This window comes from Cheilinus undulatus, linkage group 14 (genome assembly GCF_018320785.1).
Source record: "Cheilinus undulatus linkage group 14, ASM1832078v1, whole genome shotgun sequence".
Taxonomy (NCBI): domain Eukaryota; kingdom Metazoa; phylum Chordata; class Actinopteri; order Labriformes; family Labridae; genus Cheilinus; species Cheilinus undulatus.
In genome coordinates this window covers 27,694,107-27,718,758 of record NC_054878.1, presented here as the reverse complement: position 1 = coordinate 27,718,758, position 24,652 = coordinate 27,694,107, and the positions used below count along the sequence as shown (strand labels likewise).

At 39.9% G+C, this 24,652-nt stretch overlaps 1 protein-coding gene across 1 annotated transcript in view; it reads left to right on the top strand.

Moving 5' to 3' along the window:
* The window catches only part of mettl24 (methyltransferase like 24), a 61,069-nt gene that overhangs the window by 8,118 nt on the left and 28,299 nt on the right, over nt 1–24,652 (top strand). The window contains exon 2 of the mRNA XM_041805558.1: nt 19,115–19,213. Coding sequence (XP_041661492.1) covers nt 19,115–19,213 — 99 coding nt within the window. The remainder of the gene's footprint in view (nt 1–19,114; nt 19,214–24,652) is intronic.

Genomic DNA, 24,652 nt, shown 5'->3' with positions numbered 1-24,652 from the left:
GCAAATGCAAACATCTCCCAATTAATGGACAAATGAATTATTCATGCTTAACTGATTCAAATAGAGCATTTTATTGCTTATCCGTCTAGTCTATTCTCCTCATCAGTTTATCCCATTGCAGAGAGTCAGTACTGTGAGCATTTGAGAGCTGCAGAGTTAGAAAAATTCTGTCCAAACGTATCACAGGGATTTTCTTGCTGTCATTCATATGTCAGACACACTCAAAGTCAAAGCTCCCATGCTATAACAATTCACTTTTTTTTAGAAAGTTCTCCCAGTTTTGGAGGATTTTTATAACCTGAAAGAGTAGGGAACAATTCTAAAATAGTCATCTAGTGATATGGATGTGGCACTATCTTTTGCAGCAATAGTCTGCAATATGTCTCTGGTTCAGGGTAGCATTGTTCCAGTTCCGATACCAGTATCAGAAATATGTCTGATACTGCTGAAAATGTGGCTGTTAGTATTGTTGAGTACACGTTTATGCACTGTTCCAAAACAGTTTTGATTTTAAAAAGTTAAATAACTTCTGAACCATAAATCATAGCCTCTTCTCCCTTTTAGAAGCTAGTCATTGCACTGTCCCAATGATACTATCAGTGGCTTTGTTGCCCTTACAGAGGCTTTTCTAGAGAGCCTGGAACCTGTGTGACTTTTTGGGGACTACAAAGATTAAATCTGCTCCTGGAGATCAGATATTGAACATCTTTTAATTCATTTTTAACTATTTTTGATCATTTATTCCCACTAGGTCAAATTGCTAACAGCCATACTTTTTTTCCCATAATGCTTTGTCAGGGGCTGTCAACCAATGGTAGGCTTTTCCGTCATCACGCCATATCATTTCAAACTGCACGCGCTGATCATTATGGATCAGCCGATACCCAATGCTCTGGTATTTGAATTAGTATCAGGAAGGAACAAGGGGTATTTGACACAGAAGTATAAATCAGGCTTGCTGCATGGCTCAGCTCAGTGGATTGAGCCCAAAATTAAACCACTTTCTTTGAATTCACTTACAATTTGTAGGTCTAAATTTGCCAGAGTAACATCATGAAAATCTGTTCTCCATCTGCTTTGTCAAATCTGTCCTCAAGAGGAGAAGAGACAAACCTTTAAAGGCTTGGCAGTCTATAAAGGCCAGATCATTCATATGTGATACCTTTCAGTTGGTCTAAATTCTGCCAGGCTTTATAAAGACTAAAGCAGATCTATGGTTAGCATTAAAATGATCTATGTTTATGTATTTGTATTTCCAGCAGAAATACAACAACCATTGTTAAAATGCAGATAATTGGTACTGTGTCATTAGCATGGATAACATGGACTATTTCTTGACCTGCTCTTACATAACTGGTAGAAACAGCCTAGACTACAGATGTACTCCAATGGAAGCTTGAACACTCTACATGCTGAAAATCAAGATCCAAAGTACAGATTCCACATTTCTACAAAGTGAAATAGAGATGAGCAACAATTAGACAACTTGATGGTGCTATTTGGTTCTGGCAGCCTAGAAAAGATAGATTAAATTAATCTAGCAGAAGGGAATTAACTAAGCTCTCTCATGACCTTCAGAGTTGGGTGTAATTGTCTGTGTTTGGATAAAAGAGGATACTTCTGATAGCGTTAATTGATTCCACCAAAGTGCTGAAAGCAGCCAGTGCTCTAAGTCAAGATTTCTTTTAATTTGACAGGACACAAGTTCTTTTAGCCCCGAGGCAAGCATTAATTACTTTTGTTCAAATGAGGCCTAGTGTGATTCCAAATTAATACTCTGCTCCTGAAGGTTCATTAGTCCAGTGGTTGGGATAAAAACAGAGCAGAAAAAGGCCACTGTGTGCAGTCTGTGCCAACCACTGCCAGCCACTTTTAGGTCCCCAGTGGAATTTCTAATGCAGAAACCCGCTGACCTTGGTCTCCTCTTGGAGAGCTAAAAGACCCCTGCTCAAGGGAGGGAGAAAGAGAAAGAGAGAGAGGCTGTTATTGAAGAATGAGAGGGGTTGACTTCTGTAATCCCAAAGGTGTGACTGGAGTCAGTTCTCAAGCATCTTTAACCTCCAGCCGAGGCATCGGGGGAACCAAGAAGTCACAAGGAATAAATGGCTGAGAGGCTGATGTGTCACCTGGGTCGCACTTGACTCCCTGTGCTTGAGCAAAAAATTCCATCCATTACAAATGTGCCCTTGTGTGGCTACCCTCCAAACTTGGGTTTTTCATACATTTTTTATTGACTAGTTCCACAGAAGCAGTCTTTAGAATAAAAAATAAAACTCATAGCCTTTTAAGATGAGTTTTTTCAGCAAAGTCTAACATACTTTTTCACCATCACCACCACATTGCTTTGCTTTCAGTCCTTATGCTAAGAAAGCTAACAATACAAAAGCCATGTCTTTTTTTATTCTCCTCAATTAATGATAATAGCAATAGTTCAACTATTGCTACAGGGTTGTCTGCTATTTCCACATCATGTGCACAACTTTAAGTGTATTTTTTTGCAGGTAAAATCAAGCACCATGAAAGAAAGGATGTGTGCCTGACTGATTTAACATCACTACCCTCGCTAGTAAGCACCAGCCATGCCAGTGAGTTAATGATGTTATCAGTAGTTTGATATGATGATCCACAGTGCCTGTCATGTTTGCCAAAACTTCAAGGCAGCCACACATCACTAGCCGTGGCCGCAGCTCTATCTAATGGGTAGGCCTGGTAGTATTTTGATTTAAAAAAAAAAAAAAAAAAAGATTAGATGAAGTATGAAGACTGTGCCAGGTTGATCTGGCATATCGAATGCAGCGATGTGTTTACACATTAGGCACAGATATGTGGACGCTAACCTGCAAGAAGGATAGCTAGCATTGCTAAGGTTAGCCATACTCTGCAAACCACTCTGATATTGTTTACCAGCAGATGTTGTGATCCCAATCTGTGACACAATTCATCACAGTATTGATCAATTTAAAAACTTGTGCTCCATTTTTAAAGTTTAAGAGAATTTTCTAGCCTTAAAACTCTGAGACAGACATCATAAAGGACAAGAAGAGATACAGATTACCAAAAGTTAAATAACTTGCTATCCATGCCTTCATAGCACTTACAGAGGCCTCTCTAGCAAGCCTGGAACTTGGGTGTGTTTCCAGGGTATCTAAGAATCATATCCACACCAGTTACTCCAAAACTGAACATATTTTTATACATTTTTTTTGTCATATTAGCTTAGCATTAGCTACCAAATTTGTTTTTCAACAATAGTTGTCACACAGGCTGTGACAACCAATGGCAGTCTGTTCAGTCGTTGTGCCATGCTTTGTCAGTCTGCACATCTTAACAGTAAAGATTGGCCTGAACAGCTAATAATGGAGAAAAAGAGAGCTAGAGGGCCTGTGATGAGGCCCTCTGAATGTGATGTGGCCTTCTGAGCCTGTGATAAGGCCCTCTGAGCCTTTGATGCGGCCCTCAGACCCTTTAATGTGGCCCTTAGTTTGTGATGTGGCCCTCAGACCCTTTAATGTGGCCCTTAGTTTGTGATGTGGCCATATGAGCCTGTAATGTGTCCTTCTGAGCCCATGATATGGCCTTAGGTGCCTGTGATGTGACCCTCTGAGCATGTGATGAGGCCTCAGAGCCTGCGATGTAGCCCTCTGAGACTGTGATGTGGCCTTCAGAGTTTGCGACATGACCATCTGAGCCTGTGATGTGACCATCCGGCCTGCAAGGGGCCTTCTGAACCTGCGAAGGGGCCCTCTGAGCCTGTGATGTGACCCTCTGAGCCTGTGATGTGACCCTCTGAGCCTGTGATGTGACCCTCTGACCCTGTGATGAGGCCCTCAGAGCCTGCAATGTAGCCCTCTGAGAATGTGATGTGGCATTCAGAGTCTGGGACATGACCCTCTGAGCCTGTCATGTGGACCCCCAGGCCTGTGATATGACCCTCTGAGCCTGTGATTTGACCCTCTGAGCCTGTGAGTTGACCCTCTGAGCCTGCGATGGGGCCCTCTGAGCCTGTGATTTGACCCTCTGAGCCTGCGATGGGGCCCTCTGAGCCTGTGATTTGACCCTCTGAGCCTGTGAGTTGACCCTCTGAGCCTGCGATGGGGCCCTCTGAGCCTGCGATGTGACCCTCTGAGCCTGCGATTTGATCCTCAGAGCCTGTGTTGTGGCCCTCAGAGCCTGTGAAGAGGCCCTCAGAGCCAGTGATGTGGCCCTCTGAGCTTGTGATGTGACCCCCCAGAGCCTGTGATGTGTAATTACTAACAAGCTATTTTAGTCAACAAGTCCAGATGAGGCTCAGAGGGTTAAGACAAGTTTGTTTGGGGTGCAGATGACCAAGTGGTTAGGTCAGGTCCAGTGTACATGGGCAACCTGGGTTCCAGACTAGCCTGTGGCTCCTTTCCCACATGTTGTTCCTCACTCTTCCTTCTCTGTTCCCGACTCTATCCATTGTCCTCTTCTATGAATAAAAGCATAAAAAGCCCAAGAAATTTAGACTAGGTAGCTGGTTTGAACTCACTCTGGTCAGGAAAGTAGTTGCTAAAAACATCACCCCTTTAAAGTAACTTGAATAGTTTTTGCAGGGTGTAATGACTGCAACTCTCAATGTTTGTACATTTGAGCTTTTTGATTTCCTGCAATTTTGTGTCATTTTACCACCAGCTTAGATCATTTAACTGCAATGGTACTGCACCACTTCCTTTGCCAACCACAGAGCAGAAGTAAACAGCTCTACTCAAGCACGCAGCTTTGCTCATTCAATGTAAGATTAGTGTCCAAGTGTAACAATAAACAACAACACTGGATTCTCTGCCCAGTTATAGAGGGAAGAAGCACAAAGGAACCTTTCAGGTAATCCATCCCCCACTCTCTGCTGCGTTTATAATTGCAGAGCGAGAGTGTAGTCTTTTTAAAATGAGAAATAGCTGAGTGAAGAGGATATTACTACTACCTTATTGTCTCTTTAGGAGAATGAAAATGTTGCCAGATCGAACTCTGTGTTCTAAACTCGCTTGCTTGCAGAGTTGAGCTAAACGTTACGTGTAGCTCAGTATAAATCCAGCTTTAACATGCTGCAGACGGAAAAGCAGAAGCCGCTCAGAGCACTTCATGTCGTTGACTGAATAAACAGTGGGTCTCTTGTGTGCGCTAACTGGTATCGCACAAAGACTCCCACTGGAGGGGGGAAAAGTCAGTGTCAAACTGTCAAATCCTGAGTCTCCATCGCACAATACTCCCCTCAGATGCGGACGCCTTGTCTGGAACATTCCGTAAAGTTCTCAGCCTTGCTCCCAGCTGATATGAATGAGTGCATTGACCTCTGAAATTGGGCCTCCTCGTTCTCATCTTTGCTGCTCACCTACACCTCCTCAACAATCCTCCAGCAAATGGAGCATTGTGGAAGCCTATGGTTTGTTTGTGCAGCTCACTTTAGCTCGATGTATCTGGTTACAAAAACAACAAAAGCCACACATGACGGCTGGTGGACCTCCAAAAGGATCATTTAGAAAGACAGTCGCTGATTTGAGCTGTGTTTCTAAGAGAATATTTCTGCTCCTTTTCCTCTGTCTTCAGTATTTATTTGATAGCTGATACTGAATGATAATGAGATGCAGAGAAGAAGGCACAGAATTGGCAGACTAAATTAGAAACACAAACACAAGCTGAGGGCTTGTGGAGACACCGCTGTTCAGTAATAACGTGGGCAGGACTCCAATCTCACAAAACAAGCATGAACATTGTCAATTACGCTTTAAAAGGGATAAATATGTACATCTTTTCAGCCGTTCTTTTTAATTTTGCCACATTTTTAATCCATTTATCATTTAAATGTACTATAAAAACACACAAAATGGCAAAAGCGCAACATAAGGAATCAAACTAGCGCCTGTCTTTGACCATCTTGCTGTCATTCTCTGTTTTTCCAGCTCCATTTAGGGCAGTAAATGTCATATGGTACCCAGTGTGCTCCCTCTGCTCTTCCCAACTAGACATCAGAAAAACAGATCTCAGATCTGGGATATTGTCCAGGAAGACAGGCACACGCCTGCAAAGACACACTCCCAAACACATGCAGGCCTGCGAACAATATAAACCCATCTGTCTCCGGAGATGTTAGCCAAGAACTCGGCCTAATTCAAACACAATGTGATGAAATCAGACAGTGGTGTCAGTCATCCACCATCCACCTCTTACACAAGCACTCCAGCTCACCTAGTGATGGCAAGGAACATTTGTGTTTGTCTGCTTGAATGCAAGTATGTGTGAGGATGCTATAGAGTGTATGGAAGGGGACTGTTTCCAAGGCAACAACCAGATCTACAGATTTAAGTTGATTCTACATGCCATGACGAGCCAGCAAACACCCTGGCTTTTAGGTGTGCCTGTCTGTATTTGTGAAAAAAAGAAAGATCATTTATCAAGTGATAGGCATAAAAACACACACTGCTGCCTGTCTCTTTTCAGCCACACATGGCAGCAAATAAGGGCTGTTAACATTAACCATTGTGGCTTTTTATTTGATCAGATATCTATGTTACTGACATTGTGCAAATGTTGTAATGACTTGTTAAAAAAAACTTCAGCCTTGCAACTGAATTCATCTCCATCAAACAATAACTTGTTTACCTTTACCTTTTAATGCACACCATGTTAAGCACTGAATAATTTGCATTCATTTGACCATTTGTATGCCTCTTATATAAAAGACTTGTCCTTGCTATGTAAACCCATCCTGGTCATATATGCTAAGACCAGTTAAGCCCTAATTCACCTCATAAAGCAGCTCAGTTTATTTGCTATCTAGTCTTGAATTTAGTTAATGTTTTCATATGTCTGACTTCAATACTTGTTCAATATTGTGACACAACCACCTGTCCCTAGCTCTGACTATAGCCCTGGTTACTGGGTCTTCTTACTCTGCTGCCTGGATATAAATAAGCATATGAGCAACTGATGTTGTGAAGGAACAGCAAAGTTTGCCAGCATTTTTGATCTAGAAAATGGCTGTGCCATCTAAAAACGGTCACTTGAAGAGGGTGCAGAAGGCCAAGTAGTTAGGCCGCACACCACGTACGCAGGCATCCCAAGCTCAAGCCTGACCTGCGGCTCCTTTTCCATGTGTCTATTCTCCACTCTCCATTCCTGTTTCTGACTTTATCCACATCCTCCTCTCTGAATAAAGGCATAAAAATGCCAAAAATATAATTAAAAAAAGAAAGAAAGAAAGAAAAAGAAAGGAAAAAGAATCACTTGATAAGAGCAATGTACCAATTTCAGTAGAGGTTAATGTGTGGGCTTTTTGTGCCTTTATTTAAAGGAAGACAGTGGATAGAGTCAGAAACAGGGATGAAAGAGTGAGGGGAGAGACATGGAGGAAAGGAGCCACAGGCCCTTGTGCATGGGTCACAACATAGGTGTTGTCATGTTTAATGTGTAAGTATTAAATGTTGTTTTGTGGCTGCAGCATGGGTTGAGAGCCCAAGGGAAATTTTTACTCTGTAGGACAATGAAGTTTATCTTATCGCCTTCCATAATTGTGATCTCAGGATCAATCAAAATAATTGTGATTTTGATTTCTGCCTTAATTAAAAAGGTCTAACAATTATCAAAATTGTGTTATGATGTCTCAAAGATGAGGCCTCCTGGAGCACCAGCCATATTATCAAGGTCTTGGTGCAGCCAGCAATCAGGGGACTGTATCTCATTTAAACCCACTATCTAAAAGTATCAACAATACTGACTAGTTTACAGCAAACCACAACACTGCAAAAATCTAAAACAGAGCAGTATGGGCTAGAACGTAATGCAAAGCCAACATTTACCACAGTACGATAACATTCAAGATATTTCAGTACTCTCTAAAAGATGATGAAAACCAGATGTGGGTTTGTTAGACCTTCTACCGACCGATAGGAGAACAATCTCTTCATCTTCCCTCTTCACCATCTGTGCCTCAACCTCCAAGTTTCTCTCTCTTGCTACTCCTCACACACACGCCTAAAACACCCTCACTTCCACTCTCTGCTCGTGTGTCTCTCCTCTTCCCTCCTCTGCAGGATTCTTCTTCTTCAGCATCACTCTGCCTTTGAGACTGAGGCTAAACTCCGGTGAGATTACCGCCTTTATTAAAAAAGATCAGCGTAATCCTCCTCTTTAATTCTTTTAGACCCTCTCTGTCTCTCCCCATACTCCAGCAGTGAGCTGGGATTGGCTGCTGAGTCAGGCCAGTCAGAGGAGTAGAGATGACACTGCAGGAAGTGGAGACAGCTGTGTCTGGTCTGACTTTCAGAGTCACCATGTCTCACATATCAGAGTAGCTTTGAGGCCTACCAGTGGTGGTCACCATATTGGAAATAATCTCTTAGTTAAATTTCACTCAACCAAACACAAACAAAGCGCTGGAGTTGAGGCCTGCCTTCAGCCTCCTCTCTAACAGCCAAAAGATCTGTCCATCAGATCAGTCACATCCTGAATCATGCAGAAATCTTAGCATTGATGATGAGTAATTTCAACAAGCAAACAAAAAAGAAACTAGATCCACCACCTAGTGGTTATATGCTTTGTGACACAGTGAAAGTGAAGTAGGTAAAGGAGAAAGGATTGGGTGTTTTTTCTGTGCTAGATGAAAAGCAATGGTGAAAATAAGTCCAAATGACCTTTACCTTCGATCTTTAGACTCTAATAAGTTCATCCTTGGGTCAGAGTGGATGCCTGTGCAAAGTTCAAGGAAAATCTTTCAAAGCATTCTTGAGCTATCATGTTCACATGCAAACTCCAAAATCTAAATCACTTCACTGAGTCTTCCAAAGTTGGCTGGACCTCTGTTGAATTAGTCAGTTACTTTAAGGGGGAGGGGATTTTTTTATGCAGTCACTCATTTTACCTTACATATTTTTGTTTTATTGACATTACTTTGTAGAAATCTGTTTTCACTTTGACACTAAAGAGTTTTGTGTAATCTTTCTTTGTCAGAAAGGCTATACCATATTGACCATAATCGATTGATCGATTTATGAAATCCAAAAAAGTGTAACACGTCCAAGGGGGTGAATACTTTTATTGGTAGTTTATCCCATTGGCAAACATGGCATTAATATGAAGTCTAATGACCTTAAGCTTAGGCATTTGACATCCAAAACTTTTCAGTTCATGTCACCTCAGTTTAAAGAACATCCTCCATAATTTTCTGGAGATATTTCATTAGGCAAGGGGGGAACCTGAGACCTCATGACCCTAACCTATGGCCTTTAACTTCCATAATCCAATCAGTTCATCCTCGAGTCAGTGTGGACATTTTTGCAAAGTTAAAAAAGAAAACCCTCAAAGCTTTCTCAAGATATCATGCTCACAATAATGGCCAAAATAAACAGATGGATGATGGGATGGACAGCCCAAAATCATGATGTCTCCAGTCTTGGCTATTGCTGATGCAAAGGAAATTATCAAAAAAGGAGAAGAAGGGGAAAAAAACATTTAAAAACAAAGATCCCCATAGTGACCGTTAAAAAAGAGCATTTTAGCCCAAATTTATTTGTTGAACCAGGCCTTAACCCTTTACCTACTGAGCCGGCGCCTGCGCTGTGTTTTATATGTCCGGAGTATTATTACCTTAACTCTGTCAAAGTTTGTCCAATCAGAAAAATTCCAATGCCGTTGGAAAGCTGAGAACTGTGGGCATGGGCACATATATGGTTCATTACGGTACTCGCAACCATATGACGCGGGCATTCGTAGAAAAACACCATAGCAAAACACCAGAAGTATCGCAAGACCGCTACACAGATTCTCAACACTGTAACTCCTTGAAAGTTTGCTCAATCTAAAAAATTCCAATGTTGACAGAGAGCTGAGAATCTGTGCTTTCCAGCAATCTATGATGTGTGGTACATATATTACGGTAATGTCGAACATCACTGCGAAAATGGCAGCTTTGGCAGAAGACAAGTGAGAAAGGAGAGTGAAGGAAGAGAGTAAAAGGACAGCGAGCGAGAGTGGTGTTTTGTTTTTAAAAAATAGTATTAGATAGTGGCCTTTGTACATGAATATTGAGAATGCATTTTTCCACCTTTATTTGCACTAATTGTTGCCTATGTATATAATTATCTTTTGCACTGTGTTTTACACACCCAGAGTCCTAGACTCAAAAAATGACTAGTGATTGTTGTAAACATGTATAGGTTCACATTTCAAAGGTCAAATCAAAACTTCATGAGCAATAACAAAATTTCTTCTCATAAAAGCCATGAAAAACAAGTCGGTTTTTGTGTTTTCTTCTTTTAAACTGCTGACAATTCCATATAATAATGTGCAATAATCATTAACCAGATGTTGAAAAGTCAAGTTCAAGTACTCCTGGGAAAAGGGACCAAAGCTCTCAGACTTAGGGCATTTCCTGACTATTTTATAGCCACAATAACCAAATATGTCCAAATCGCCATTTTTAGACTCAGTAGGTAAAGGGTTAAACATGTTTATTACAGCTGTGAAAACTAAAATTTGAAGAAGTGTCAATAGGACCTTTAGGGTTCAGCAGCCTGCCTCTAGTGGACACTTAAGAAACTGCAGTTACACTTGCAATTTGGCTTTGCTTTTGAATACAGGAGGCTGCCACTCGGTTTTACTCAACCTTTCATTACCTTATACATTATCCAAGCAGCAACCTTTAGTAAATACCGTCTGAAATTATAAATAAATGTATGCCTTTCCATTTTAGCAACTATACAATTAAAGAATTAAACAGGTTCTGTTTAAACATTGTAGCAATGTATTTTGATAGAAATAAAACTATGAATTCAAATGATCTCTTAGTAAAAGTGACTGGAAATTGGCTTTTGTAATTCATATGATTTTGTTTTAAAGTTAATTTAGTTCTGGGTATCACAGGGGGAAAAAACACATCATTCCTAATTTTCCCCTAATTGCATCAGAGATATCTCTCTATTGTGGACTCTCGCCTGAATTCACACAGAGGGAGACTAATGTCAATCAACCTCCCGCTGTTCAATTAAACCACTACTTCCCTGTGTGCTCACTCATTCACTGCATGTCTTGACCTTCATTTGACACTGCTGAGTTTTTCTCAAGCTGAAAATAGGGCCTGTCGGAGAACATTTCCGAACTTCAAAATGCTCCATAGCATTATGAAAAAAAACTCCACACACTGGTGAACTCACAGCTTTGACCTCTGGCCGGCACAGTTTGGTGGTATTCTTCTGAAGAATCTCAGTCTTTTGAGAGTGATTGTAAGCAATGAGCTGCAGGTTTGACACTCAGCCATACTGGCACTGTACCAACAGACCAGACTGAGCAGGCAGCTTTTCTCCTGTCGCCTCGCAGCTTTCAGATTTATAGGCACAGCTCACCTGTGGCTGGCTTTTCATTTTAATTTAATGCCCAACTGACACCTTATTAACTGGAGCACTGATTTGGCTATGTCCCCTAAGATAGTCTGACCATCCATGCTTTTGTACTGACTTTGTTGATTCTTGGCGTGACTAGTAAAACATCTGCGGCTTACTGAGGTCCTTTTCTGTGATTGTTGCAGCCTAAAATCTCTGTAGAAGCTTTTGAATAAGTTGCAAAGCTTGTAAAGTTTTGAAGCTTTCAGTCCTTATTACATATTGCACAAAGACTATGAAATAACTATGAAAAGCTGTAATTCACCACCCACAGTGCTGAGTATGAGTAATGTGAAAGTATGGTTTAAGATACAAAAGCATTAAAAAAAAATACATGATCCACTAATCCACTGATGTTATCAGTAGTCATTGACAGCATCAAAAGAAGCCACATTACCAGATATACACTACATTGGTTTTGACCACAAGTCATTTTTTTGCAAGTCCAAGTCAAGTCTCCGATGGTTGTAATGAGCGTTCTATGATCTGCTTCTTACATCCAGTCTGCTTAGACCACTGCATCATTCTATCTAAGGAATTTAAATCCTGTACTGTGTTATCACTATCAGTATGGTGGGCTAATGTCTGTGGCCGGCTTGCTGGGGTATTTGCATGTGTACACTTACGTATGAACAGGGCTTTACGTTGACTTTTTTCACACCAGCACTGTGACGAATTGCTACTAGCCACTCCGTGTTTCCACTAGCCACAGTTCTGTTGTTGGGAATGTATTTGCTATATATATCGTATGTACCTCTGCTATAAGATGAAACACAAGCTCTCTCTTTTTTCCTTCATCAAGATGATCAATATCAGCTCTCCTCTTGATAAAGCTCCTCTCTGTGTACATATGAAACACTACAGACATGAGTCACACTTCACTGATAGAGACAGACACTGAGACATTGGAGATTAAATGGTCTTGTTATTTGTCAGATATATTCTTTAATGGTACTTATTTTATACTAACACAAAAACACTAACTGTTAATGAACTGTTTTTTTCTGAAATAGAATAAAAACTCAATGAGCATTTCTAATTCTCACTCAGACAGATCTTCAACAGAGTATGCTCAGTATTTCTCCCTCCATTCTCCTTAAGAAAATTCATTTATGGTGTAAATTTCTTTATATGGGTAAAATCAAGCTAAATTTTACTTTATTCAGCTGAAATCTCCTGGAGTCCTTAGTTACTAATTTATCTGTTACAGCCTCTTACCCGTCTGTCTCTGTTTCTCGCTGCCTCCATGAACTGTATTTAAAGTTTTAATGTTTCTGTCATCTTTTATGTCTGTTCATTATCAATAAGTGACAATGCAGAGATTCCAACATTAATTTGTTCCCCATAAACGTATGATATTAAGGGAATATTAACCAAATAATATCTTAACATTGCGCACACCCATGGCTCACGCAGGCAACACAGAGACACACACAGCTGGAGCGCACATACACAAGTGTGTGAGTTTAGGTATTCTGAAACTTTTGCCCCCAACAGACTGAAGCCTGAAGTTTGCACTACCAACATGTTAGTGTGCATTTCAGAGTAGGTGTGTGCGTGAGCATCGCATTTGTGTGTCACTTTTATGCAGCATGAACGAAGATGAGGAAGAGGGGAGAGCAGCCGTTGGTGCTGCGTAAAAGACGCACTAACCGTCAAATGGAAGGGGAGGAAAGGGGAAAAGAGTGATGGAAAAGTGATGGAAAAATAAAAAACTAAAGATTCTGCACGAGTCCCAAATCGCAAGTCTGAGTTGTGTCTCGAGTCTTTTGCGCATGAGTCCAAGTCAGGTCAAGTCTCAAGTCACTGATCTATGTGACTTAAGTGCGACTCGAGTCCAAGTCGTGGACTCGAATCCCCATCTCTTGCATTAACATTCACTATTCTCTCCTGCTGAAATTTATCTTTAAAATAAGAGCATCGATGTTTAGAATGCAAGCAATGACACACATTTTAAAGGCTTATAAAATGACCCTTAAAATCCATCATGTTATTCAGTCCATTTACATGTAGAGGTCTACAATTCCTCTTCAAGTCCATCTCACCCTTTACCCTTCTGACTTCCTCTCATCCGCCTTACTTGTTCTGGCAGACAGTCCTCTCGTTTTATCCTCTCATCTCTTGTTCATCCATCCATCCCTCTTCTTCCCGGGGGGATTATTTACGCTTGGCCTGGCTGCTCACACCTCTCTCACACCAAGCTGAGAGGCACAGATCTGCTAACACACCCGGCTCCATCAAGACCTGCAGGCAGGCCATGCAGAAACATCTCCGTAACAGAGCAATCAAACAAAACAGCAAAGGTGTTATTTCCTCTCTGTGTCCTTGAGAAATAAAATAACAAGTTTAAGGAGAAATTTGACAGGATGAAATATATGAAACAGTAAAAAATAGTTAAAAGATGTAATTCTTTAATTAGAATAAAACATCACTCTGTTTTTAAGTAGTCTTCTGTGATCACATGCTTTCAGGATAAGTCCTAACACCAAATTTGAACAAAAATAATAAATCTTATGCTTCTCAAAAATACCCTTTATCCCTTCATTTAGACTGAAGCCAACACAAATTCTTAACCCATTAAAGCCTGAAAACACAAATTATAGCCAGAAAGTTCTCATCTTTTGGAAGTGAAATGTTTAATTCACTTTCTACTGAAATCCAAAAAATCAAAATTTCCACAAAATTTAACATATATATTTTTTGTATCTCATTTGATACATTAGATGTTTTTGGTAACTGATAATCCACTTGAGGGTATTTCTATCATTTACTGTATTAATTTTTTTTTCAGTAATTAATTGATCCTAATGATGAGATAGAGGTATCATAAAAGTATGTGTCAAATATGATACAACAGGCTTTAAGGGGTTAAACTTGGCACTGTTTTTTTACAGGCCAGATTTCCCTTTAACTTTCGCATAATGACTCACCTTCTCTAAACACTCTTATTTTGTTGATACTTTATGAGTTTTCTTCAAGAATGGCGTTCTCTTTGCCACAGCATTGACTGATGAAGTCAAGTCAAGCTTTATGGGAGACCAAATTATTTTGACAATGATTGATTTATGAAAACAATAAAAGGATAAAACATCTAACTACATTTTACCTGTTGTTTTAACATTTGTAGGTCATCAAAAAATCCAAATGTTTCAACTGCACATTTTCAGCAGCAGACACGCTTGAATATTCTTCAAAGCATCATGCCTTATCAAGTTGCCATGTGTCATCGTATTGACTCAATATTTCCAATTTTCCATCCTACTGCTCATGTCAAGGCAAACACCTGAACTGCTCTTGCTGTGAATGTAATTACACCTTATGTCATGGGATGGAGGCATGAATAGCTGAAGCTTGACAGCTGTGGGTGATGTTCTGTGTGTTTGTTATTAACACTGCTTACCTCTGCTGTCCCCGGGGTGCTGCTGATGACTTGTTGTTGCTTGACTGAACATGGGACTTAACACTAATATCTCCACAAAACAATGATTCAGCAGTATGTGAGAGCTAGGCAATGTTTTCATCGACACACATGAAGCCTCTATCTGAGATCTCACTTATAGCAGTGGTAAAATCCTACTGTAAGATAAAATGGGATTCATTTTTCTCCAAATGTCTCAATAATTGAAGCTCTTTTGGTTGCAGCTATACTTCTTGTTCATGCATTTAGACTTACTTCTTTCCTTAACTTCTCCACCCTCCTTCTTTCTTCCTTCTATGACCAGCCTTGTACTCTGCAGAGTGTATTGTCCCAGAAATCTGCCCCATGATCAGGAGTCCTGTCCCAACCTGTGCCAGGCTGATGCATGGGCCTGTGTTCTAAGCTTTGCAAGGAAATATAGAGGAAAAAGGGGGGCAGGTCAGAGATAGAGAGCTGTAAGAGCTTCTGGGATCCAGAAAGGTTGATTATATTTGTTCATATGGAAAAAGCAAACTCTGCAACCAAAGACACAGCCTCTCTGCCTCTGCAGAAACTCTCCACATTACCACAGCAGAGGGGCAGAGATGATTGAGATTGGTATTTCTGTTCTCTCTGGCATTTGCAAGAGAATTTTCTGTAACGAGATCTGGATACAAATTTTATGAGGAATTGAACCACAGTCTCCTCTGAAGACTTAGCAAGAGGAGTTAAAATCAAAACAGACACATCACACTCAACATCTTCATCCAGTATTTTGAGATAGAAGTAAAGAATCTGTATCTTTAAAAAGTTAATTGTAATAACTAACATGTATGAAACATATATGACCCATAAACAACTGTAAGTGTTAACTCAGAGCTGAGAACAACAAATCCAGTGGGCTAGTTGCTCCTCTGTTTCGACTTTCTTTACTAAATGGTATATTTTGCAAGTAAATATTTGAAATCTAGTTGATAAATGTGTAAAATGTCACGTTATCAATAGTTGGTAATTAAAAATTCTATTTTTGAAGGAACAAGTGTCCAAAGACTGCCCCCCCAAAAAAACAAAACAGTACATCCTATTAAATTGTGTGCAGGTATCTGATCAGTCTATGCTCATTTGATAGTTATGTGTAAGCCTTTAAGTTAACTAAATCTTTTGAATATCATGCGTGCAGTATGTGAACTCCATCACCATGGGGTTTTAAAATCACAACAAAAGATGAGTACACACACACTGCTCAGCTCTGTCCACCTCTGCTGCTCTGCCTCAACTTCTTCAGAAAGAAACTTCTCTCCTTAATGTGCACAGCTTTTTTCTCATTGATCAATATAAAAAATGAAGGAGAAAAGCTGTTAAAAGTGGCCTTCCTGCTTAATGCTGCAGGCTACTCAGAAAGCATTATGGGATCACTTGCAGAGTCTGATATTCAAAACTGTTTGTCCATCAGTCTATCTATCAAGGTCAAGATAATTTGACCCAAGAAAAAAAATGACAAAGAACCTCTTCAATGTCAAAGTGAAAACAGATTAAGTTCTACAAGTCAATGCTTATTAAAAAAATAATTTGAAATGTAAAATAAGTGAAGCCATAAATATTCACCCCCTTTAAAGTGGCTGACCTCATTCAACAGAGGTCCAGCAAATTGGTGGGAGTAGTCCCACTATTAGTAAAACAGGGATGACTTGAGTTCAGTGAAGGTGTCTCAAGTGATTTTAGTATAAACACACCTGTGTCTGGAAGGTCCAGTCACTGGTTTATCAGTATTTCAGGCTACCATTACACCATGAAGACAAAAGAACACTCCAACAACTCAGAGAAAAGATCACTGAAAAGTATAAGTCAGGGGATCAATATAAAACAAACTTCAAAGGCACTGAACACTCCCCAGAGTTCGGTTAAATCCATCTTAGAAATGAAAGGAATATGGCCCATGTGTAAGTCTGCCTAGATCATGCCATCCTCACAAACTGAGTGACCGTGCAAGAAGGAGACTAGTGAGTGAGGCCACCTTCAGCAGCTGAGATGGGATAAACTACGCATACAACGAGTGTTCTCCACCAGTCAAAGCTTTACAGGAAAGTGGCAAAGAGAAAGCCACTGTTTAAGAAAACTCATTAAATCTTGACTAGAGTTCAAAAGACACGTGGGAGACTCCATGGTCAAGTGAAAGAAAAGTTATTTGGTCTGATGAGACCAAAATCAGGCAAGACTCTGTTTGGCAGACAACAAACACTGCACATCACCAGAAACACACCATCCCCACTGTGAAGCATGGTGGTGGCAGCATCATGCTGTGGGGATGCTTCTGGGTAGTCAGCCCTGGAAAGAGGGTAAACTGAATGCAGGAAAATAAAGGAAAATCCTGGAGGACCATCTTAATTAGAGAACTATAGACTGGGAGAAGATTTATTGTTTAGCAAGACAATGACTTCAAACATGCAGCAAAAGCTATACAGCTAACCCTAACCCTGGAGTGGCCACTTATTAATAACATCAAGAGTTTGTCTAGAGTTCGTAAAATTTGTCAAGAATTGGATTTAGATTATCCAGCAACATTCTGCCAGGAATTCAATGCCTTCCTTTTCTTTTTGGTCCATTATTTCTAAAATTACCTCATATCCTAAATGTATTATCTATGTATAGCCTTCCAATAATTACTGTGTGTAAACTGAATGGATTTAACTTCTTTAATTATCTTCAACATCCTTTAGTCGATGTTTCCTTGAACTGACCACTCAATGTTGCTTTCTCCTTATAAATCCATCGTCAATCTCTTTCTGAGGCCTGCGAGAGACAAATCAAGAAAATCAAACTGTGGAAAACAAGAGCTATAGTCTGACACCCATATGTGCACATCCATCACCCCATTTGTCCTGCAGGGTAATTATGTTGATCGCGCATCACTGGTGCAATTATCTCAAACCAAGACACCAAAGAAACAAGAAATGCAGAGAGAGAGAATGTTAGAGTCAAAAAGGAGAAAGGAGAGGGAAGGAAGTAAAGAGAATGGAGAGTAAAATGAAAGAGAGAGAAGGAGGAGGAGCAGAGCTGAGGTACGATGAGCATTCAGATGTTTTGACACGCCGCAAATCGATTAAAGGCTGAAATGCCAAACACTGAATAGAGTTGTGTAGATTCAGCTCTGCAGCGTTAACAGAGACAGCTGATTCTTAGTGATGGCAGATCCAGGATCAGCATCACTGATGCTGGGATAGATAATGCATCAATAGAGGGAAGCACTGTTGTGAGCTTGTATGTACATGTGAGTGTATTTTAATGTTCATTAAAGAAAACAATACAACTGTGTCACAAGAAATGCATTTGTAGATAATCTATGGGTGGTTTCACATTACGGACCCAATCATGCATCATGCAAGTTTGTCTGAAGAGGTGGTCTTAAGCACAAGTCATAGTCCATGTGAGCACAACTGTTGGGGCACTATGGGGCACTTGGTAGCAAGGAGGGATGGGAACATGGGAACATGGGAATGAATACCTTCTCTTATTTTCCTAAACAGATCTATGCCCTTTAACAGATTGTTCACCAGCTGTGCCCAGAGCAAAGAAATCCAAACATGATCTTGTGAGATAATCCAGAAACGATCTGTCCATAATCAGTGAACATGTAAGAATAAACTGTGTCACTTTTCAATACAATGAATGGAGGCCCATGCAGGATCATTTACTACGGCTGCAAATCAACACTTGGCCATGGTCTTTGACCTCAGAAATGATTGTTCAACCATGAAATGCATTACTGCAGCTCTCTACCTCGTTTTCTTTCCTCTTCCCTGCACCCTCCATCCCTCTGCCTCTCCTCTAATCATAAACAGACACATTCCTGCAGAAGTGAAGCAGCTGTAAAGCAGAGCTCTGCCAGGTTTCTGGAATGTGGTCGCACAGCAGCACTGAGCTGCTGCAGCCGGCTGATGGTGAAGCCTGAGCTCTTATTTTCTTTGGTTACACACAGCCGGACTCTATACAGTAAATTAAATTATCTGTACTAAGCGCTGCAGAATGCCTGAGAACAAATAGCAGCTCATATTATACTAAAACAACACTGAAACTGAACTCTCACAGTTTGTCATCAACACACAGGTATAAAAACCTTCACTGAGTACATCGTGACCTACTTCGATTCCATCAGTGGCTGTACACAAGTGGGTTACAATACCTGCAAGAATAAAGCTCCCTTTGTTGTTGTCCTTGCACTTCTTCTAAGTATCCTAATTTGAAGTGGGTTAATTGTCAATTTTCATGTTCCTTTCATCATTAAAGACCATTTTTATATATTTATGTGTGTATGTGTGATTCTCTCCAGGCTCCTCGATGGCATATAGACCTGGAGCCCTGGGCCAGTGAGAGTCACTCTCTGGAGGATGAAGCGAAAAGGTTCCTTCACTACATCACAACACCACAAGTGAGTAATCCTTGTCTGACTTCTTACTAGTCTATAAAATAATGGTTTGAGATGTTCAACGCGTTTTATGTAAATGTAAGGAAACATGTTGAGATTTGGAGATTACCACAACAATCCAAAGCTTCCATTAATATCACAGTTTATGCTGCGAATACCTTAACAAATGTTTTTACTAACAGTGTGTTAGTTTAGCTAACAGCTTTTTCCACTTTAGACTTGTCAGTTCAATGCAGTTTAAATGTATGTTTAGTTGAACAAGGTTATAGCAGTCTGGGAACATCCTTGCTTTATACAATCAAAGATTATATAAGTTTGATATGACAAGCAGTCATGCTCAGGCTATTAGTCTGACGTGAAAGCCAATCAGATTGTCTGGACAGCTTGTTATGTTTTCATACATTTAAGTTAAAACTTAGAAGGCATGTGCTGATTAGCTTCATAAAGGCCAGTTACAAACAATTCACTGGTTGAATGGCTCACTGTTTATGTATCTTTTATTGTGAAATATTAAAAAATATATGCAACATTCCTGGCAGGCCACTGTATTTGCCTATTTGTTTATGTACTTGGACCTGTTTTGATCCTAGTTATACTACAAAAGCAGATTACAACGTAATGGATGCCAAACAATTAGCAAAATTATCCTGTCCCCCATTGCTGCAGGTCAGCTGGTTTCTGTTAAGTTTCCATTAATAAAAAGGTACACATACTTTCACTGGACAATACAAGGCATCATCTGTTTACTTACAAACCTGCAGATGCCAGTCATAAAAAGTTGACTTTTGCTTGCATTTTAGCTTATTCTGAGCTTCTTTTAAAATGCTAAATTCGGTTAAGATGATAATTAAAATAGTTGAAGACTTCTATATCTAATCAAGAAATACTCCAAAGTGTGCTCCTGCTATTCTCTGGCTGCAGACCGCAGATCTCTGAAAGCTAGTCGTCCTTGAAAACACTCTAATGCGGCTAACATAGCTAAGGCTAAAGCTAACAAAGCTACATTACCTATGTAGCTAATGCAGGTACTCTAGCTTTAGCTATGTTTACTCTAAAGCTAATGTGGCTATATTGGCTCACGTAGTATGAAACTATGTAGCCAGCTAGCATAGCTACTTTAGCTTTAGCTGCAAGTTAGCAAACCTAAACAAGCCACCGTTTGTGCAACTGCTTCTAAAACAGTTTATAGTTTATTTAGACCTCTGACCTTCTTTATCAGTTTTATTTATGAAACGCTGCCCATTGTGTAATGTGAGAAATGTGGTTGTTTCATGAATGCAACTGCCAGACTTTTTATGTCAAAGTTGAACAAATCAAGAAAAAAGAGACTTCTAAAATACTGTACCAGCAAATTACTTCACCTCAGTTCTGACATAAGTGTCGGACAACGATGTTCTGCAAGAGGATGTGAGATCTGTGGTCTGACCTTGCTCGAAGTTAAGCCTAGTTGATTCCACTCCAATTACAGATCACTTTGCAGCAGACAAACAGTTGTGTACAACACTTTGGCACATGTAAAACTGAGAGTGGTGTATGCTAAAATTAATCACAGGAGAAATGTGTATAGATAGTAAAATTGAAAGGTTTGGGATCAAAGTTTACAAGCTATTCAACAAATTTTACGCAGCTAATGTGCACACATATTTTTGTACAATCCTAGCTTGTCATTTTATAATTATTGCTTGTGTAAAAAATAAAAAAATAGAATTCACCAGTAAAAATACTTGGGAGTCCTATTCAATGAAACTATGGTGAACTATTTCTCTGCCTCTATTTTTCAACTAGCTAGTGTAACTCAGCTTCGTGCTTTATACTTAGACTTTACAGCAGAAAGGTGCAAAACTGTTCATCTTACTTTTGAAAGGATCGCCTTAATGCGTTTATTTAAGATTGTGTACAGCCCAAGCTCAGTTAACATACTACAAATAGCAAATACAAAATGTTACTGGTAACTTATAAGCAATGTGACAAAGAAAGCAAGAACGTTGGAGGTTCTATTGATTTTATCTTATATGAAGATAATGAAGTTAAAGAAAAGAGCTATAATTCAGTTAATCATAGACAGACTGGCCTCCAAGTGCCTGGTCTCTGAGCTTATGGTTTATATCACTGTAAATGTGTTTTGTAGATGTTTTTTCTGCTTTTTAAATGTGTGACAATAGTCCTATACAAACTGCAATTCTTATGTTTGGCCATCATTGCACCTTTGCACCACCAACATGGATTCTTTATTGGTTTTTGTGTCTTAACTCAAGGCCAGCTACACCTTAAGACCAGATGCACAATGTAGTATTAGGGCAGCTGAAGTCTTTGCTACTATCGAGGGAAAAGAATTGTATTATTTTAAAAAAGGTTTTTTTGAAAAGTGTCTTTATTGTGTATATCAGATAAGCCTGTCTCTATGAGACCATGTCTGAGCTATACTTGCTCTTCTTTCATATTTAGCTCAGTCAAAGAGCACTTGTCTCGCTCGTCAGAACACACATAATTTATTGCTCTATTGATTATCATACAGATTGAACTCCCAGCCCTTCTATTCATATTTAATCAATGAGATGTTGTGGTTTGTTTTTTGGGTTATGTCTGAATCAAATTACAACAAATCGATTATGATGTTCTGAATAAAATTTAAGAAATATCAAGGGACTGAGAAGACTGAATTATACATCCCTGTGCCTTATTTGAGGAATATTTAAAGACAAAGCTTCTTTTTGCTGTCCAAACACACAGAGGGACATTTTTGGGATAACACATGCTGCAGTTTTTATTCTAATGAAATGGCTTGTGGATAAATCAGTAACTTATCTTTTCCTCTCACACAATGTAGTGAGAACACAGAGTACTGCTCTCCAAATGACTAAGCACTCGTTCTATATCTTTCACAAAGCAGACAGTCGGTTCATAATGAATTAGCCCCGGGATGTGTGTTTGTGTGTGTGAAAGGAAGAGACAAGGACAAGAACAGAGAGAAAGGGATTGTGTGTGTGTGCGTTTGCCCAGCAGTTTGTGTGTCTGTAGGAAGATGTTGAAGGGAACTGTCCGTCATATACAGTGACAGCAGAGGATGGAGGGAGTTGGAGGGCGTGCAGCAGCGTCTTCAGCTGTAATGCTGACTGACATAGTGCCTGGTGGAGCTGTTACTCAGAGAGATGGCCCGCGACACAACTGTCCAATCAATGGCAGTCAGTGTATCCTGCATGTGTCCCTGCACCAACACAGAAACATAAAAGAGATTCTTTATATAAAAACAAAAGTGCATAAATAAAGGATTTTTCTTGATTAGCCCAATAGCAGTAAGTAGTGACTGTTCATTCATGATAGTGAATGCTTAATGAAAGCATTCTTTCAGGTCAGTTTTTACAGTGAATCAGTGTTCTTCAGTCAGCACTGATACAAACCTCCAGTTTAACCATCTGGATTCTAAGGACACAGTGCAACCAAATCACATGACCAATTTAAGATGATATAGCAGTAAGATGCAGCCTTGCTGAGTCTCAGTTTCAACTTTTGGGAAAGTAGGGGTGTCGGGTTAATCGCTAAATTGGTTAAATTCTTTTATCAAATTAGCCGGCCCAGGATTTATGAGTTGGTTAAATGAATTACCCATCATTTCTACAAACACAGGCTTGAAATTCCGGTTCATAATGCTTTTTAAACAGTAATGAACCTCCTGCCACTAGAGGCCGCTGTAGCTTCAGTTAATGGCCGCTGCTTTCCCGTCTGGCACTTCACGGGTGTAAACATGAGAAGCTCAGCGGCAGCTTAGGGGTTAGCATGTAGTAGTACAGCACAGTATGACAGTTTTTTAAAGTAGTAAAAGAAAATAAAGTGGTATGTAGGCTGTCAAGGGTTGAGTTAATGTATAACTTCCACCCAAAGTGAAAAGAGGCCATGTATCAAAGCACGATGCTAATCTGTAAAGAGGAACGAAGGCTGGCGAGGCTAGCTTGTAATGTTAGCCTTGCTGTAGAGAGTATATCACGCTAACGTCACTGACACTATGACCCTGTGAGGATTTTGTCTGTTTTCTAATGATTTTCTTTTCTTTAGACTAGTTGGTTAAATGAAATTTAAATGATTGCCTGGCCGAATATGGATATAGGCGCTTAGGAACATCTTTAGTGGAAAGTACAGATTTCAAACTATATACCAGTTTTTAAATTGTGTTGATAGACCAAGTAAAACCAGACCAACTCATTGAGTGCCAGCCCTTTTATAAAATGGAAAGTGGCTTGTGCCAGCATTTTTGGCCATTTTGAGTCATCTTTCAAGACCCATAGAATATTTTGTACTATGACTCTGAAAACATCGAATAGCTCAAATGAAAGAAGAAACTCTCTATTACATTGAGCAAAAAAACTGGATGTTTGCACCTTGTTCCATTCTTGATTCATTTGAAGTTGAATAGAGGTTAGTTTTACCAAAACGACCACTTTTTCTCTAGAAAGCTGAGAAAAATGCATTTTTGTGAAACAGAGCCTGTCAAGCAAAACAGTGATTTGAATGTTACAATTTTGCCTTCAATGACATCAAAGACATCTGAATATTGTATTACAATTGTTTTTTATTGTAAAATAAATACAAATAAATACAAAATACAGCATAATACAACTGGACGGCCACCATGGGACCCCTGATACATCCATGTCCTCTCCTGCTTGCATATCCCCTGGCACTGCCTGTAAATTATAGAAGTAATATAATATATAATGTTATATATATTATATATATAATCTATAATATAGAAATTTTTTTGTTCTTATCTCTTTTTCTGCCAACAGTGTTGCAGAACTGCATGGGGCTTGCTCTTCTCTCAAGTCTGCTTCTGAAATCACATGAGCGCATGAGTGATGGTTTCATTCGATAAATTTGGCTGAATAATCAGTGGGTTTCTACTGTTAACTTACTTCCTTCGCTCTGGGGCGGAGAACAAGATCCACTCCGCTCACTCGGCAGCCATTCCACAGAGTCTGGATCGGAAAAGTCCGTCTCTGAGTGTTGTCACTGTATGCATCAAGCTGGCCGGCGGATGCCTTTTCTCTCCGATGCATGGGGCAGACCTCGAGGCGTTTTTTTAGCCTCTTGGCCGGCCGAGGCAGGTGAATGAATGCACTGATCCCCATCACAAGGGATTCCTAGTTCAAATCCAGTGGGACCTTGGCCAAATCCCATTGCTTCAGCATGTACTCTCGAGGCTTTCTCCCAACATCCAAAGACTTGCTTGTCAGGTAGCTGAATTACAAAATGTTTTAAATCGCAATAATATCGAAATGTTGCATAAGTGTTGTGATATCGTATTGAGGGGGCCACTGGTGATTACCACCCCTAGTACCTCCCAGTTTGCACAATGATTTGCTAGAACTGGTTCCAGTTGCAGCTAGCCCAAACAAGATAAGAAATACAGATAATGTTGGGCCATGTAAATAAAATGACCTGGGAAAG